This window comes from Lepidochelys kempii, chromosome 2 (genome assembly GCF_965140265.1).
Source record: "Lepidochelys kempii isolate rLepKem1 chromosome 2, rLepKem1.hap2, whole genome shotgun sequence".
Lineage (NCBI taxonomy): Eukaryota > Metazoa > Chordata > Testudines > Cheloniidae > Lepidochelys > Lepidochelys kempii.
Window position 1 is genome coordinate 175,798,598 of NC_133257.1, and position 19,656 is coordinate 175,818,253.

A 19,656-nucleotide genomic window follows, 5' to 3' on the forward strand; every position below is an offset into this window, starting at 1 on the left:
GGACTCTTGTTGCTGTCAGTGAGAGATCTGTGTACTTCAACTGCATAGTTTCTGAGGTAAGATCCTTTGTGAGGATCTGAAAGCAAAATTCTGTTCTTATTCTGTATTGAAATAACTGCTTTAAAATCATCAAGACAAATAGAAAGAGTAAGTAAATCACCATCCAATGTAGTGCTTACATACAGTGTCTCTTCAAAATGCTTTTAAAACTATTTGAGCAGGTACAGAGACTGAGACAATGGTTCACAAATCCGAGATTAACATGAGAAATACATGAATTTGGCTGATTAAGATCAAAGCATACTTTAGGGTCTCAATTACTTATAAAATCCTGAACAATAAAAGGCTGGAAGAAAGGAATCAAGAGATTAAATACATATATACCTCCAGGAGACAAGGTCAAAAAATGTCTAATGAAGTTTTTTCATTGAAGAATGGCCTTTCTTTTTAATAAAAAATTTAATGCAAAATTGTTTGGCTTTTTTTTTTTTCAAAATTTCTCATTTTTCACCACATTTACTCTAAATTTGTATTAAAAATGTTCTTGAACCCCTGTTTTCAGTCAATGAAAATGTTCAAAAATGGTTTCCATAATGGTTTAGTGGAAGCGTTTGGAGAAAATATAACCTGTTCTATTTCAAACCTGCAACTGAAGCCATTTTGAAGTCTAAAAAAACAACCAACCACAAACCCTGAATGAATAAAACCCCACAAACACTGAATGAAAAGCTTCAGAATATTGACACCCATGTTGCTTGAATGATTAAACTGATCTGAAGCCTTCAATTGGTCATATTTCTAACATGGAATGCTGTATTAAAAGTACACCATTTGTTATTTCTTATATCAAAACAGACCTCTTTCCCCTTTTTGTCTTCTAGCTCCAAAATCCCATCCATTGCAGCTGGTGTTGTTGGAAGTATCCTTTGTTTGGTTGTGATAGCCTTGGTCATAGGGCTTTATATGCGCAGACGTCACATTGTTAGAAAGCGTACATTGCGCAGGCTGCTTCAGGAAAGGGAGGTATGTATTGTAAACAATTTCTAAATATATTGACTAACTTTATTGGTGTGCCAGAGCATCTCAGAGAAAGCTGTTTTATTAGGTCAAAATACAGTGGCCCTGACTTCACCCTAGCACAAACATAAAGTACAATGTTATCAGGTGTTTGGATAGCATGTTATCTGCAGTTCTATGTGTAAAAGGGACTATGTAAATATGACACCATATTACTTAATCTCAGATCTTATCTCTGTGGGTAAAAATTGCAATAGCTCATAGGTTAGTTAGGTGCCTAATTTTCACTGAAAGTCATTGGGAATTAGGCTGCTGAGTCACTTACAGTAGTATTTTCAAAAGCACCTGTTATGTCTGATCTGTTTATTCTAATGACAAAAATAAGGGATTTTTTTTTTTGGCTGTTTTTACTACTCGTTACTCCTGTTAGTGGTGCTGAGCCAACACAGCTCTGGGACACTAAGCTGGATTCTGTTCTGGGGCACACATCATTACAGAACTTTATGGACCGAGTTTCAGTTGCAAAGCCAACATTGCCTTCAGTTGCCCCTGTTCCACTCATGTCTTTTTTTTTTGGAATACTATTGCTCACTGAACTTGAGTTTAACAATAGTGAAAACAGATATCTTTTTTATTGTACTATTGGCTACACTATGTTCAGAGCAGGGAGTGATAACCTGAGAGGTTACTCGTACCAACCACTCCATATGGACAACAATGTCAACCTACTACAGGACAGGCCTAACAAAGAAAATAACAGAACGCCACTAGCCGTCACCTTCAGCCCCCAACTAAAACCCCTCCAACGCATTATCAAAGATCTACAACCTATCCTGAAGGATGACCCAACACTCTCACAAATTTTGGGAGACAGACCAGTCCTTGTCTACAGACAGTCCCCCAACCTGAAGCGAATACTCACCAGCAGCCACATACCACACAATAGAACCACTAACTCAGGAACCTATCCTTGCAACAAAGCCCGTTGCCAACTGTGTCCACATATCTATTCGGGGACACCATCGCAGGGCCTAATAACATCAGCCACACTATCAGAGGCTCTTTCACCTGCACATCTGCCAATGTGATATATGCTATCATGTGCCAGCAATGCCCCTTTGCCTTGTATATTGATCAAACTGGACAGTCTCTATGTAAAAGAATAAATGGACACAAATCAAATATCAAGAATTATAACATTCATAAACCAGTCGGAGAACACTTCAATCTCCCTGGTCATGCGATTACAGACATGAAAGTTGCGATATTACAACAGAAAAATTTGAGAAACAGACTCCAAAGAGAGATTGCTGAATTGAATTAATTTGCAAATTGGATACAATTAACTTAGGCTTGAATAGAGACTGGGAATGGTTGATTCATTATAAAAAGTAACCTATTTCCCATTGTTTATCCTCCTCTCCCCCGCCCCCCCAAACTGTTCCTCAGACGTTCTTGTTAAACCCTGGATTTCTGCTGGAAATGGCCCACCTTGATTATCATACACATTGTAAGGAGAGTGATCACTTTAGATAAGCTATTACAAGCAGGAGAGTGGGGTGGGGGGAGAGAAAACCTTTTGTAGTGATAAATACCCATTTTTTCATGGTCTGTGTATAAAAACATCTTCTGTACTTTCCACAGTATGCATCCGATGAAGTGAGCTGTAGCTCACGAAAGCTCATGCTCAAATAATTGGTTAGTCTCTAAGGTGCCACAAGTACTCCTTTTCTTTTTGCGAATACAGACTAACACGGCTGTTACTCTGAATCCTGAACACAGAAATCTCCCTTAAAGCTGTTGCAAGACAATGTGTTCACCATGCTGGATGAGAACTGGGCTTTCATGTTTCTTGTACTAAACTTTATACACTGCATGGTATAGACTTCATAAGGGTTATAGTATTATCCTCTGGGTATTTTACATGTGAAACACCAAAATGCATATCCAGGATCAAAACAAATCAGGTCCGACTCTTCCCTTTCTCCTTCCCATTCAGTTTTAATAGGCTACTAGCAAATTGTATTCACAGTTCTGCTGAAGGACCCTGCTTCCCTCGCTAGCTTTGCAAAGTCAAGTGATAAAAGTCCTGAAGCTGCCCTACTTTTTGCTACATTACCTAGCAACCTTTTAAGAGCCTTCATATTTGACAGTTGTAATGTAATAGCACATATTGTGTTTGGTTCACATTATATATTTTGTACTCCTTAATACGAGAATCATTAACTGAAACAGGAAAATGGCTGGCATGCAGAAAACAGATCTGTATCAGACTAAATGTGGACTTCCAGTTAGGAAAGCTATTCAGGAGGACACAAGACGGTAGTAAAAGGGGACTTTAAATATTAGGAAAACGCCTAGTTTCTGTCATTTGAAGGAACTAATTTGTTTCCTTAGAAAAAATACTGCAACAAAATTTGGATCAAATAAATAAAATCTATTAGTCAACTTAAAACCCCCTTTTTTGCCTGGATAACTAGATAATCTTACTTTAGCATGTGCATATTCCCTATACTAAGAATAGAAGCTACCTCTAATACCAAAAGAAATGCATCTAGTTAAGCAAGGCAAAGCTGCAAAGTTTCAGGGTGACCACAGTGTAACCTTTTAAAATGTAGATCGTTAACTTCTGACTTAGTTTTAGAAATGAATCTTTAATTAAACTGGTCAGCATTATGTGCATGTTTTAAGGGTATACATTTTACATCCTAAAATGAACAATAACATCTCTCCACTTCCTTCTAAAATTTTAGTTGCCATGCCAAGATCACATTCTGCTCTCACTTATGCTACATAAAGCTGGTGTAATAATTCCATGGAGTTCATTCTTGTCTTATTTACACAGGTGTAAATCTGGAGTAACTCCACTGAAGTCATGAACTCCGGAGATACTCTAGATTTTCATAGCTTGTAAGTCAGAACAGAATTTGCACCATGTATACTTCATGTGGGACAAAATTTTCATTATTACCAACAGTTTTTGCTCAGTTTCAATAGTGTGTGCTGCTTGATTTCCTCCTCTACAGTATATCTTTCTAAAGTCCAATTCCTTTGCACACAATAGCTTGTTGAACCTCTAACACCCAGTGGCGAGGCGCCAAACCAAGCTCTTCTGAGGATTCTAAAGGAAACAGAATTTAAAAAGGTCAAAGTTCTAGGCTCTGGAGCTTTTGGTACGGTTTATAAGGTAAGACCACCATGTTTTTCTCACCACACACATGCACACAAAGCCATCTAAACAGTGTGTGCATTGGAAGCTGAAAACAGTCTTTTTTTTTTCTTTTTTAATTGAGTTATATTCAAATCATCTTTAGCTTGGGCCAGGTAAAGTCTGTGCGTGTGTGTGAGAGAGAGAGAGAACACACAAGAAGTTTTTCATAAGATCTTATGAGAGCCATGCAGCTGAAAATGGAACCAATGTGTCTATTTAAAAAGTACCACTGCCAGAAATACTTTCTTAAGGATGTTAAAATGTTAAGAAGAGAAATCAAAGTATGGCCAACTCAGTCTACTGTGCTAAGCAGAATTTTGTTCGGTTTTTTGTTTGTTCGTTCGTTTGTTTTTTGATCGTCTCTTTTTATTTGTGGATCACTTTCATTGGGTCAAAAGAACCACACAGGGTTACAGAAAAGCAACTGGACCCTTTCTGTTCTATCATTGTGCAGAATGATTTCCCTCCACACACCCATTATTTTTCCTTCTCTAGAGAGTATCTCTTTCTAAAAGATTTCTCAGTGAGGAAGCTTCAGGGTTGTTTTATACCATTTGATACTGAAATGTAAAATATAGATTTACTTATCAAATTAAGTTTAGATACTTGGGGGCAGATTTTCAAATGTGCCTAAAAAATTTAGGAGTGCAAGTCCCATTGTTTTTCAATAGCACTTGTACTCCTAAGTCCCTTGTGTGCTTTTGAAGATTTCCCCTTTTGACCTCATATACTCCTCTGCCTACATGACTAACTAATGCAATAGGCGGTGAACAAGAAACCATTCTGACATGAATTTACTTCTTATAATATTATATTAAGGATTGGATTATTGTATAACCCTTGGAACAGGCTGGCTGAAATTTAGTTTCATGTGAGAAAATCCTGATTCCCATCATTCAGCAGCCTATAAATTAGAAGTGACATAGTAATCAACATAGTGAAAAACGAGTTCAGCAGAGACTAGTAATGTCCAGTTGTGTCCAACTTGCATGTACAACTGCCGTGATTGTTAGTACTAATTAGATATTGGTGCACACATATTGCCATTTATGCATCTTCTGGGCTCTTTGCACATATGACTCAAGGTAATTGCACATGCATGTTTTTGAAAATCAGGCCCAAGAGATTGAGATGGATGCCACTCCATTAACAAGAGACTATCCAGAGAGTGACTGCTATATACCTCCTTCGCGGCCTGCTTAGCCTCCACTAATTATTGCTTAGAATGTTTCAGTCTGGTCTGAAAACACCATATACATAAATGTAAAAACATGCATTTGCAATTACCTCAGTGATAGTGAATCATTGGCGAAGGACCTAGGTAACCTTTCTTCTTATTTTATAGGGTCTCTGGATTCCAGAAGGAGAGAAGGTTAAAATTCCTGTTGCTATTAAGGAATTGAGAGAGGCTACCTCCCCAAAAGCCAACAAGGAAATACTTGATGTGAGTTTTCATCTTTGTCTGGTACTATTAAATCTTTGCTGGTGGTAGTCTTAATGGGAGGAAAAATGAGAGGGGGAGAGTGTCCCGTAAATACCTGTAGCATTGATGACGTTTGCTTTGCATTTATATCAAGTGCACAAGGCATCTTTAGCCTTTGAAGGACTGGTTTTTCGTATTCAGGGTTTCCTATTGACAGATATAGTGAGCTGGGGTGGAGAAAAGACCAAGATAATTATATATAAATACTTGAAGGGTGTATACATGTAGGTAAATGGTGAGAAGTTGCAGAGCCCTCTGGCCCTGCTCCCACTGAACTCAATAGGAGACCCATCAACGCTCATTGTAGTCAGTGGGGTGTTTACCGTTGACTTTAATGGGGGCAGAGTTACACCAACAGCAGAGCGCTTTTTGAAAATCCTACCTTACAAGCAATAAAGGCATGAAATTTTAAAACGTCAAATTAAGACTGATTGATTATCCATTAAAACATTCTAACAGTGATATCTATTAGACAATGGAACAATCTGCCAAGAGAAAGTGTAGAAGCCCAATCACTTGAGATGTTTCAAGTAAGACTGGATAAAGATAATAGTGTGACACAATCTCTACGATTGCTCTCCCAGCACCTCAAGGCTTTACAGAAATTACAGGATCTAGCTCTAAGCAATGTTAAGCTATTTTACTAGCAGCAGAATAGTTGATGATATTTTAAAATGGAATGAAGATGATCGTATTTTAGGCTAATAATTCCACTCTGTGCCTTCTGTGCATCCCCTGAAAAGTGTGGTTTTGAGTTACTGCAGTCATCATTAAAAGATCAACATCTGTTGACAACTGGTGCATGCTTAAACAGGCCAGCCAAACCCTCTATCCTGCAGCCACTCTGTGGGGTTGGTCTGTGGGTACCATTGCATTCCCTTTATCTCCCATGGACCCCTTTGTGCATAGGTCATTCACTAGCACTGTGTACAGGTACCTTGATTTGGTGCTAAGGGGCATGTTAAACAGTGAGCTTAAGGCAGAGACCATCTCTTTGTTCTGTATTTGTACAGCACCTAGCACAATGGGGTCCTGGTATGTGACGGGGGCTCCTATGTGCTATGGTAATACAAATTATAAAAATAATAAGAAAAGGAGTACTTGTGGCACCTTAGAGACTAACCAATTTATTTGAGCATGAGCTTTCGTGAGCTACAGCTCACTTAATCGGATGCATACTGTGGAAACTGCAGCAGACTTTATATATACACAGAGAATATGAAACAATACCTCCTCCCACCCCACTGTCCTGCTGGTAATAGCTTATCTAAAGTGATCATCAGGTGGGCCATTTCCAGCACAAATCCAGGTTTTCCCCCCACACAAATTCACTCTCCTGCTGGTGATAGCCCATCCAAAGTGACAGGATTTGTGCAGGAAATAGCCCAACTTGATTATCATGCACATTGTGTAAAGAGTTGTCACTTTGGATGGGCTATCACCAGCAGGAGAGTGAATTTGTGTGGGGGGGGTGGAGGGTGAGAAAACCTGGATTTGTGCTGGAAATGGCCCACCTGATGATCACTTTAGATAAGCTATTACCAGCAGGACAGTGGGGTGGGAGGAGGTATTGTTTCATATTCTCTGTGTATATATAAAGTCTGCTGCAGTTTCCACAGTATGCATCCGATGAAGTGAGCTGTAGCTCACGAAAGCTCATGCTCAAATAAATTGGTTAGTCTCTAAGGTGCCACAAGTACTCCTTTTCTTTTTGCGAATACAGACTAACACGGCTGTTACTCTGAAACCTATAAAAATAATAATTATCACTAATACTCTTTGAACTCTGATATTTCAGAGTATCATAGGGTTAAATGCATAGTTACATGGGACTAAATGAAATGTTAAAAAAATCTGTCTGGCTGGCTCATGTGCCACGGAAACTGTAAAAAATCCTCTGGCCTCTTGACAAATCCAAGTACCACAGAAACCAGTTGGATTTTATTTTCTTTCTTGGATCTAGCTCATAATTAGAAAGGGGGTGGGGGGGGGAAACTCATATGAATTCTACTTCTAATGTGCTTGGACAGGTCAGACACACTCAGTGACTCACAGGTAGAGCTGGTCTATGTCTGGACCCCCTCCAAAGCCCCAGGAGCTATCTACGCCAGCCTGGAAGGGAAGGTACATTGTACAAGGTTTAGATCTGGTACAGGGTACCTCCCGCACTGAGCAGGGGATGGAGTGTGATTCTGAGTCACAGTCTGCCTCCCAGGGCTGCTCCGAGGGCCGCACAACACTGTACTGCCCCTTGCTTGGAGATCATGGCATATATATTTTAGAAAAAAATATGTATATATATGCTGTAAAAATCCGTGAGTGATAAAATATACATATATTTACAACGGATGAACCATAAACCCAGATCCAGGGATCCTCTAGCTTAGGGAACAATCTGGTATGGAGGCAAATCTGAACTTTGCTGTTAGAGCCTAACTATATATACACACACACTTTATTTCATCCAAGAAAAGTTACGTGTTTATATATAAACACAAGTTAGGCTCAAACAGCTCGAGGATCCCTGGATCTTGGTTTATGGTACCATCTTATGGTACCGTCTTTAATTACATCAGTGATACTCAAACCTCAGTGGTTCAGGAGCCAAATTAGCAATCAACTTTACCCAAAAGACCGGGGAAGTATTTAGTTTATATATCTCACAGCAAATAAGTTCAGTGCAAGTTGATAACTTAATTGATTAATAACATAGTAAAAGCCCTTAGTCTCAGAAGTGACTGAACTATTTTAGCTGAAACTTTCAACAACAAGAACAAAAAAAAATCAGCCTGAGACTGACTCCCGGCCAGGAAAATTTCAGCCTAAATGGTTAAAGTTTGGCAAAATGATAAGCAACTGAAAACATGGTCTCACAATGGGGAGGTATTGGGCAACCTTAGCTATGGGCCTACAATAAAGCACTTTTGAATCCTCATTTCATCCTAGAAAAACTTTCTATTTCACATATATTTTAGTGTATAGATATGGCACATCATTTTATACATCTACTTTTGAAATACAAAAGAAAAGGTGGTTACTTTCAGGACCAATGTGTCCAACAAAATGCCCGCTGATTTAAGTTGCTTTACTAAAAGCTGGCTATGTATTCACAAATACCGTCCATGTATTTGCACTCTGACAGGCAGACACAAACAAAGGATGCAACCATACTATCACCCCCTGCTGTAGGAAAACCTATGGCAAAAGGAAAACTCACTGATATTCCCCCTCATGGAATATTTTTAGCCTTATTTAATAACAGAAATTAAAAGGACATTAAAAAGCTGATTGAAACTATTATGGAGAAAATAACACAAACTTGACAAAAGTTGACTTGGACCTAATTGTACTAAATTCATGTAGAGTGAAGGAAGGGTTAATTAATAAGCCAAAATTACAGTTTCTGCATTCAGCAGATCAAGCTATTCCCATGACAGGACAGTAACAGATTGTGGCATGTGTGCTCTTCTGAAATATCAAAGTACTGTTTTTTAAACAAAGTTCAGATATCTCCACATGATCTTTTTTTCTTTTTCCCATTGAAGTAGGACCTCTTAGCAAGCAGCTCTTGCCATTTTTAGCACTGTTTACTTCTTAGATGACTTAGTTGATGGAATTCATTCCACATTTCACAAGAAAAGAAAAGATACAAAGCGATGGAAGCAGAGAGAGAGAGAAATAAACAGAACTTCAAAAAGATTTTACTGAACAGCTCTCCAAGGTCACTGATCCCTTGGAGATGGTGGCTAATTAATTAGCCACTTTCCGTAAGAAGAATGGCTAGGTATTCAGCATGTAAAAAAGCATTTGTTCATATGATCCAGTTTATTCTCCAGCCACAACTCCCATTGGCTTTATTAGTGCAGGGCTAGTTCAGGAGATTTGTTACGAAATACCAAGCATAGTTGGAGCGGGTCAGAGCGTACCTCAGAGATTTCCAAGATAAATAATTGAAACAAAGACTTGCTTTAATTTAGTAAAATATTTAAAGAGACCTGTGACTGCACAATGGTTCCATTATAAGTTCAATGGTTCTTCAAAGAGGCTATGGCCTATTTTACTTTGCAGTATCAGATTTAATAGGCAGTGTCAAATCCTGGAAGAATGCCATACTCCGTGTGGCCCATACACCCACTCCACACATTCAATTCCCAATTTCCCAGTCTTGGTCTGCTCCTTGTAGGCTGTGAAGCAGCTGGGGAGTGAGAACAGCTCTGAGTTTGCAGATTTTTCATTCAGTTAAAATGAATTCAGTATGGATCTGAGACTAAACAGGAAACAGTACAAGAAACAGACTTTCTTTATTGCTGGGTTTACATGGTTTTTAAGCCCATTGGGATGAACATAATTGAGCCTCTATTCATGTGGAAACATCTTATAGAATGCGTGAGGCATTGAACCAAGAGGTATTATATAAATTAATCTGAAAACCTGTATAATTTAGTAGAGAATGACATGCTTTTCCTAGAATTTTTAAACCAGGTAGAATTTAATTGGCAGCCATCTAGAAGTCTATAGGTTAGTTTCAGCATTTTGTAGTAAGGTGGTCATTCTTTATCCAGTTCTGTAGTAATCTTCTGTGATCCTTCTGTCCAGGAACCCTTTGTAAAGGGCAGCATGAGGGTGGGTTATATGTCAAACAAAATCCCTCAAAGCAGACCTCTCAACATTGTCACCTCAGTATCATGTAATAAATATCATGTGTCAGTAACACTTATCATCCTTAGGCTGGCAATGTGAAATAACAGTGCGGTGGCAGAGGAAAATATTGCTCATGGATTTCAGATTTTTTTAACGTCTTTGCTTAAATGTGCTTTTAACAATAGCCCCCTGCCAGCCTCACAACTAGGTGACATCTGTTAAAAGCCTGTTAGATGATGATTAAACTGCTATCATACTGCATTTCTTAAACCTTTCTAAAGAGCAGAACTCTTTCTACCTCCACCACAGAAGTGTCTTGACTTTGCTTGCTTGCTTATTTTGGGCTGCTATCTGTCAAGGGATGATTAGCTGGTGTCTGTCATTCCAGATGCTGATTTAAATGCTGACCTAAAAGTTCACTAGCGTGGAAAATTTTCCACTTAGTTCTGTATTAACTTTGCGTCAGAAAAAGAATAACCAAAAGCAATATCCTGTCGATCAGGAATGAAAACAAGAAAAAAGATGATCGGGAACCATTAAACCTGATTTTTCCATAGGGCCTCCATTTTTGAGGGCACAACTTTATGCTCGCAGTTCATACTGGGTGTGAAAACTAGCCTGCAAAAAATGGAAATCACTGTTTAAAAAACAGGCCCACAGATGCTCTAAAGTCAGGAGTGAAGAGGGGGGAGAAACCTATACTGGAAGTTAATAATTGAACGCTATAATTGGCTACTGCATGCATAAAACCTTGATAGATATTTATTTTTGGCATGGTCGTGTTAATGAATGCACCTGGTAGGTGAGCAATCGCTCACACATTTTCGAAAATCAGGCCCTAAAGTTCAATCTCATTACAAGGCTGTGCTGATGGAAGGCTGATTTCATCCTGGTTCCCAACTGTATAAAAATACATTATAAACACCTTCATATATTGCTCATGTTGCCATAACACACACACAAGCTTTACCAATCAGGGCCAAGACTTTCAAAAATGGTTGCCTTAAAATTAGGCTCCTAAATCCTCATTTAGGCTGCTAAATATGTTTCCTGATCTTCAAAAATGCCAGGCACCTAGCCGCTCGCATTAAATTTGAAATGATCAAGTACTGTTTTTGTCTCTGGAAGTTTGCACTGAACTCACTGCTTGGTATACAAGAACCAGGAAAATGAGTTCCCTGGTGCCATTTTAAATGATGTCTCAGCATTCAGATTCAGGACCTCTCAGTGCAATGGGAAATATGCATTAGAGACCCAACGTTTTACAAAAAGGTTCAGTAATCAGAAAAATGCCAGATGTTTCTTTGTTTTGTTTTTTACTACTGCCTCTTGCATCCTAATAGTTCTGTCATACATGAGGGACTGTTTCAGGATGTCTTTTCTTTTTGTGATCAGGAAGCTTACGTGATGGCTAGCGTTGACAATCCCCATGTGTGCCGCTTGCTGGGAATCTGCCTTACTTCTACTGTCCAGCTTATCACACAGCTTATGCCTTTTGGCTGCCTCCTTGACTACATCCGAGAGCACAAGGACAACATTGGCTCCCAGTACCTTCTCAACTGGTGTGTGCAGATTGCAAAGGTAAATGAATGGCAGCACAGTCCATCCAAAACTCTGATTATATCCAGAACCAAGAGATCTGAAAGTATGTAATCTAGCTGTCTGGTAGGTCTTTGTATTTTACCCAAGGATAGAAAGACTTGTTATACTTGATACTAAAGGTAACCACACTTTTTGTTTGTGTAGTGCTTTAGATTTTCAAACCACTGTGCAAATATTAACTGATCCTCAGAACATTCCTGCACAATGCAGGGTTATCACCACTGGACAAGAGATGAAACTTGCACAGATTGCGATTGAATGACTTGCCCAAAGGTATACAGTGAATCAGTGGCAGCAGGAGGGATTAGAACGTGGCAGTTTTTGACTGTCAGTCCTATGCAATACCCTGCTACTCTGCCAATAATCCATAAACGGTCCATTCCAAAACGCTATTTCTGTCATGCTATGTCACAAGGGCAAATGTGATGGTAAAATCTCTTCTGTGTTGGGGATTAATGCCCTGATTTTGCTGACGGCACAGGAATAGTGATCAAATGCAGAGCCTTTTGCTATTAAAACAACAGCGCATTCTGATGCTGGTTGTTTATGACCGAAAGACAGTGCCACTAGGTGGTTCTTCTGTAGCTTGTGTGCAATAAGTTGGTCTACTTAGCCCAGTTTCAGTGGATGTATATCCATATAACAAAATCACTATCACATCTGGCACAAATTGACACGTTGTCAGATTCAGCACAGAGACAAAGGAGGAAAGGCAGAATGGAGACTAAATGATACTCTCTAGTCCTTAGAAGTAATCCTCCATATTAGGGCTGTGCCACCATGGCAGAGCAGTGTAGGAGATATTGCATGGCTCGTACCTATGCTCTCCCTTTTCTTTGTATAAACAGAGGTCCTTTTCCTGCACAGTCCGTGGTCTTTCCTACACCTCTCACAAGCATGAGGTTGCTTAAAATTTTTTGATGTTCAGTGATCATAGCCATTTGCAAGGTGTCGCATTTGAACAACCTGTTCAACTTTGTTTACATTGACATTTCTCCGAGTAGCAGCCGTGTTAGTCTGTATTCGCAAAAAGAAAAGGAGTACTTGTGGCACCTTAGAGACTAACCAATTTATTTGAGCATAAGCTTTCATGAGCTACAGCTAGCTTCATCGGATGCATTCAGTGGAAAATACAGTGAGGGGATTTATTTTCCACTGAATGCATCCGATGAAGTGAGCTGTAGCTCACGAAAGCTTATGCTCACATAAATTGGTTAGTCTCTAAGGTGCCACTAGTACTCCTTTTATTGACATTTCTGTAATTTGATTGAAAGCCTGGTGCTCTGACATTTTCATTTAAAGTGTACGATGTCAATATGCTGCCTCTCTAGCTTTGGTGTACTCCTTGAAAAGTGTAATTAGCACGGGAGGGACAAGAGAGATGTCTATGGATAAAAGCAGGAAGGGCTGCCCAAATTAGCAGAAGGAAAAACAATTACTTGGAGATTCCCTGTGCTTACAAAGGAGAATACCAGCAGCACGAGTAATATCTCTCTAGCCAGTAGAAGCTTGCATCTGCTGTGTTAATATTTCATAGTGGGTCATTTACAGCACCGACTGTATATTCACATACCCATTTATCGTGCATTTGTATATTGTTAACCCAGTTATTCCAAAGAATGTTGAGAAAATAGCTGCAGTTACAGTTAATATAAAATCGGTACGTAGTAGAGCAACTCATATTTGAGTTTCAAATATTTCAGGGTGGTATAAGCATGAATTGGGACTGCACAGAGCACGCAATGGATCACTAGCAATTAAAGTAATGTTGTTTACAAGGAAAATCATTAGCCAACAACAGTGATTGGCTCAATGTTATCATTTATTGATGGCATATGCTAAGTCATGATCTTACAGTCAGTGCTGGGATGTTCTTTAAGTAGAGTTATCTTCATAAATTATTCTGTCTCTTGTAATGCAGATTTACAGACCTGATTAAATAACTAAGTAAATAAAACTAAGCTACTGTAGCTCACGCAAAAGAAGAAAATGAGGGGTAAAACAGGTCTTGTCTTGAGTTAGCTGTGAGTAATTTTGTTGGAATCTAAGTTAGCATTTTCCTTTTTTTATAGAAGGATTTGTCCTGGGAGGAAAATAGTGGTTGAATGTCTAGAGTGGGGTAGAGGGGAGCAGAAAGATAGGAAGCTTGGGAAGCACATAACCTTTCCATCTTCTTTTTCTAAATCCTTGTGTTACAGCAGTTACTACATATGCCCATTGTTAAGGTGGTGAATAGTTCCTATTATAACATCCCATTTTCAGTCACTATGTGAAGCATCCCCCTTGTGGACTGACTATTTCTATGTTCGGGCCAGTTCCAAGGTGACTTTTTTGGAAAGCTGGAGCAAAATCCCTTTCGCCATTTTAAGGTGCAAGAGGATGAAAAACCTCATTGCAACAGGGGTCATTAGGAAGAGGTTGGTGGGGGGGGAGCTAAGGGGAGGGAACGATAGATGTAGTTTTTATTATCTTTCTTAATGAGACTAACAATCTCTAAGATGCTCAGGTCCCTGTAACCCCCCTGGTTGCATTATATTCATTTCTGTAATACCTATTTTTAAATTAACCTGAACACACATGGCACACTTATTATTAATCCCTGGAGACCTTGTACGCCTGCTATGGTTTGCTTTTGATAAACATACTGAAGACTTCAGAGATGAATCCACAAACTACGTAGCTCCTTTTCTTTCTGAGTTTTGTAGTGTACTGCACACAATACAGTAAATAAACTTTATTCAGTGTATCATGCAAAGCGCCCCTGTTTCTAGTCTGTCTAATTTTAAACTGATTACAGCACCTTCCTGATTTTGCTATTTTTGGAGATTTTATCTCCTGACTACATTTCCCATCTTCCCCATCATTAATTTCTCAGGGGACAAAATTGGTCCTAAAATTGTGACATCTCATTAGTTACACTCTTCTGCGCATCTGAACTGTTACCATTCATAATTGTTAGCTTCTGTTTGATTTTCATGCCAGTTCACCCTCCAACTCAGAACAACTCCCATCTTCACAGCTACTAACTGACTATCTACCATTGTCTTTTGAGTGGTTCTTTACTAAATGCTCTTCTTAAAATCCGCATAAATAATGCTGCTAATTTCTCCTATTAACATTTTCTTCGTTACTACATCCACAAATCTTGTCCAATTTTTGGACATGATCTGCTTCTTTAAAAACCCACACTGTTGTTTTTTCTGTAAATCATAGCAAATCTATTCATCTCTCTTAACTAACAAGCAGGAAACAAGCTCCCTTATGGACCCTTTCACGGTTTATTTTTGTTTCTCTTCCTGTGCTTTTAAAATCATTTTTTAATATACATTACTGCTAATATATTTCATTAGTGTACAGAATGACTAGCTTTCAGATAAAAGGGTTTTGAAGACACCTTTTAAACTCAATAAACACAAAATGGGGAATAACTGGGTAGGTGGTGGTATGCTGAAAAAGGATCAGGGGGTTACAGCGGTTCACAAATTGAATATTAGTTAGCAATGTGATGCAGCTGTGAAAAAGATGAATACCATTCCTGGGATGTGTTAATAGGAGTGTCATATAGGAGGTAATTGTCCGACTCTACTTGGCATGGTGAGGCCTCAGCTTGAATACTGTGTCCAGTTCTGGATGCCGCACTTTAGGAAAGATGTGGATAAATTGGAAAGAGTCCAGAGGAGAACAACAAAAATTATAAAAGGTTTGGAAAACGTGACCTATGAGAAAAGGTTAAAAAAAAAAAAAACTGGGCATGTTTAGTCTTGAGGAGAAAGACTGATGGGGGGGACCTGATGATAGTCTTCAGATATATTAAGGACTGTTATAAAGAGTTCGATCATCAGTTGTTCTTCATGTGCACTGAAGGCAGGACAAGAAGTAATGGGTTTAATCTGAAGCAAGGGAGATGTAGGTTAGATATTAAGGAAAACCTTCTAACTATAAGAATAGTTAAGCACTGCACTAACTAGGTTGTGGAATCCCCATCATTGGATGTTTTTAAGAACAGGGTTAGACAAACAGCTTCTCAAGGATGGTCTAGGTTTACTTGGCCCTGCCTCAGTGTAGGGGGCTGGACTAGATGACCTCTCAAGGTCCCTTCCTGCCCCACATTTTTATGATTCTGTATGAAGAAAAGTTGTTGAGTGGCCCTGAGAGTGTATTATAGTCCCCTGGTTTATAATAAACTCTGTAAATCCTGATCCGGCACAAAGTTAAGAATGTGTTTGTATGAGCAGCCCATTGCCTTCTGTGCATAAGTATTTGAAGGATCAGGGTCTTAAGTAAATTAATTTAAGACTGATTCCTTGCCTCTCAGCTGTTTTGAACCTCTTTACCAAAACTGATTTAGCAGGATAATTCTCTTCTTCCTGACTAGATCAAATGATTTTTCCAATGTAGGCTTTTTTTTTATTGATAGCTCAAGACTTTTTGTTTCAAATGCTCAGTTCATTAAAATTGAAATTTATTCAATTACATTAACTTACATAGTGGCATTATGCCAGTTTGCTGGGGTGGTTTATTTTGGCAACATTAACCGCCCTTAGTACATTGAGGAAGTTTTGCTTAGAAGCTTCACGTAAGATTTGAGGGTGGTCCAGCTTAATGGTAGAGCAAGAATGGGAGTGGGAGCTGGGGAGTGAATGACTCCCCAGGTGCTTTGTCATCATATTAGTATGATCCTTTTCATGCTGTGTGTGTAGCCTGAAAGTGCTGTCTGTATTAGCTGTTCAAACAAAAACCAGAACAACAGGGAATGATTGTAGTTCCTAAAAAGGATCTTGAAAGAAGCCTAACAACCTGAATGTTTCTCTCTTTTAATGCAGTTCACACACAAAGGGGTGGGGGGGTGGGAAACTCCATGGTCAGAAATAGATGTTAGGTTCATGGCATAACAAAAGTAAACCAGCCCAATTAACCCTTTTATCTGCCTGAAAGAGCTGTACAATCAACATGGAGAAAGATGTCCTATTCTTCCCAAAATTATATAAAAAGAGCATACATAGTATGTCAAGAGTTATCTAAGCACAGGGGTTACTGAAACTGTTTCAAGGGGAACCTGAAAAAAAGCTGTCATTGAACTCAGCCATGAAAATATAGGGGTTTTTTTGTTTAGTTTGTTTTCCATCATCTCTGTATGCCTGAGTATTACCAGTTACAAAACAGTGTCTGCCACAATGAGGCAGAGAATCAACTGCTTAGTGGTATAACTTGTTTTTGATTGAATTGTAAGAAGAGTCTAATGATGTATTTATAGTGTATGTGAAGTTAACCTGTAGGTATATCGACATATGTGTATTAACATGGTGGCCAAATTCTACGCCAAGTCACACTGAAGTCAGTCGGGTTGCACAGAGCAGCATTTGCCCCACTGTTAGAAAGTAACATCCTGTATGTAGATTTCTTGGGCTTGATCCCAGTCAAGCTGTGCCTATTTACCCAAGCTGCAGAGCTGACCCTTTATTTTCCCCTCTCCTTTATAGAGTGAGTGTGGGTGGTAGAGAGAGAGGTATGCCAATTGCATGTCATACATCTATTGTAGGGAATGAGCTACTTAGAAGAACGTCGCTTGGTGCACCGTGATCTGGCTGCCCGGAATGTCCTTGTGAAGACTCCTCAACATGTGAAGATCACTGACTTTGGACTGGCAAAACTGCTTGGTGCTGAGGAAAAAGAGTACCATGCAGAAGGAGGCAAAGTAAGAAGTGTCAGAGAACCATCTTTATGTGTTTCACTGGATGTAGATATTTGCACTTGCGTATGAATCTTCATTTTAAAAATGAGACAAATAGGGTGGAATTTTCAAAAGTACTCGGCATTGGCTTAATTCTGTTCCCATTGTAGCCAGTGGGAGTCCACTGACTCTAATGCAAGCAGAGTTAGCCCTGTGTAACTTCAGTGAGAACAGAGGTAGGCCGATGATGAGCCCTTTTGAAAATCTCCACCCATAATGTCTGGAAAAAGCCAAGATGAACTTTAAAAAAAAAAAAAAAAGGCAAGTCTGAATTGTCATGTAGACAACACCAAATAATGTATAGTTTATGAACAGAAAGGGAATACTATATATTTACATATGAAGAAATGGAATATTATGTATTTACAGATCTCATTCAACACTCCTCCTGTTTGAGGGACTATGCTCTAATGAGAAATTCAAGAGAAGCTGCTTGTGAATATTGCAGAGAGCATAAATGGAAACCATCTGATTTCCAATCAGTCTGATATGAGATGTTTAAACAAAAAATCTCAAAAGTTCAACTCTTAAGAATTTTGTAAAACCAAATTATCAGAGATATTTGTACTAAAAAACAAAATATTATCCAAGTTCCCAGACTCAGTGACAAATCAAAACAATGATAATTGATCCCAGCAAATCTCAAGTTGCTTGCTGTACATCTCAGATTTTCTGCCTACAGTCAAAGTATTGGTATAAACAACACTGTTGTTCTAACAGTATTGCTTCTAGATTTGAGGTAGGTGTCTTATGGCTTAACTGAATCTTCCCAGGTTCCTATCAAATGGATGGCTTTGGAGTCCATTTTACACCGAATCTACACCCATCAAAGTGATGTCTGGAGTTATGGTGAGTCTAAAAATATGATCGTAATGATTTTAGATGGGTGAGAACAAGTGTAAGATTTGTTACGGACACTACACAGCCAATTATTCTCCAGAAATTCAGTCATCCTTTTGTGATACTTATAACAGGTTCTTAATACCAAACTGATGGGGAGAATAAATATTTATGATGGGCCAAATCTTGAGCTTCTTAATGAAGCAAAATTCCCATAGACTTGAGTGGTGAATGGGAGTGTGGTCGCGCGCAAGCGCTGGGAGAGAGCTCTCCCAGCGCTCCTGGTAATCCACCTCCACCAGGGGATTAGCTCCGAGCGCTGGGAGCCTGTCCACACTAGCGCTTTAAAGCGCTCAGACTTGCTGCGCTCAGGGGGTGTGATTTTTCACCTCCTTAGCCAGCCAGTTAGAGCGCTATAAAATGTAAGTGCAGACAAGCCCTAAGTAGAGTTCACAGTATTCCATAGGGAATACATTTAAAAGGTAGAAAGACTCATAGCCTTTGAACTAAAACATATACAATTGCAATTGAATAGGTAAAAGATTCATTTCCCGGAAAATAGCAAGTTTAAGGTAGGCTGAAGGTTGGGCTTGAATGCCCATTACATTGGCCCATAGGTGTTTGAATCAACATTTGATTCAAAAGGAAATTGTGTAATATGGTCATTTAAAACTCCATAAAGTCAAGTTGTTAGGACACCAATCTCCTTTATGTAGGAATATACACTAATTTGTTGTTTTACTGAGATCATACCAGAGAATTCATTGTATACACGCTTCCTAGAGTAAGACAACCTCTAATTTAGGAGAGTTAGGAAGAAATTTTCCTTGGGAGCAGGTAATTTCATAATTGCTTTTGCACTGTTTCTTTCACCTTTCTGTGAAGTTACTGGAAATAGACTAAAAAGACCGTGGGTCTGATCACGTATGGAAAATTCCTATGTTCCTATTAATCCACTTAAATACATTTTCTTCACCTCCAAAATCCTATTTTAGGGCCCATGCAAATGGACAGCATGATTTAACAGCTACAGCCTGGAATAGGTGATGTGCTGAAGTTAATTTAGAAAGCCTTCAAAGAGAGGAGATAATATTTTACCTCCAGAGAGATTATTTAAAACGATAACAAAAC

The 19,656-nt window shown here is 38.9% G+C and overlaps 1 protein-coding gene across 1 annotated transcript in view; it reads left to right on the top strand.

Moving 5' to 3' along the window:
- The window catches only part of EGFR (epidermal growth factor receptor), a 226,163-nt gene that overhangs the window by 189,258 nt on the left and 17,249 nt on the right, over positions 1-19,656 (top strand). The window contains exons 17-22 of the mRNA XM_073332807.1: positions 882-1,023; positions 4,082-4,204; positions 5,574-5,672; positions 11,748-11,933; positions 17,494-17,649; positions 18,459-18,534. Of these exons, the coding sequence (XP_073188908.1) occupies positions 882-1,023; positions 4,082-4,204; positions 5,574-5,672; positions 11,748-11,933; positions 17,494-17,649; positions 18,459-18,534 (782 nt within the window). The remainder of the gene's footprint in view (positions 1-881; positions 1,024-4,081; positions 4,205-5,573; positions 5,673-11,747; positions 11,934-17,493; positions 17,650-18,458; positions 18,535-19,656) is intronic.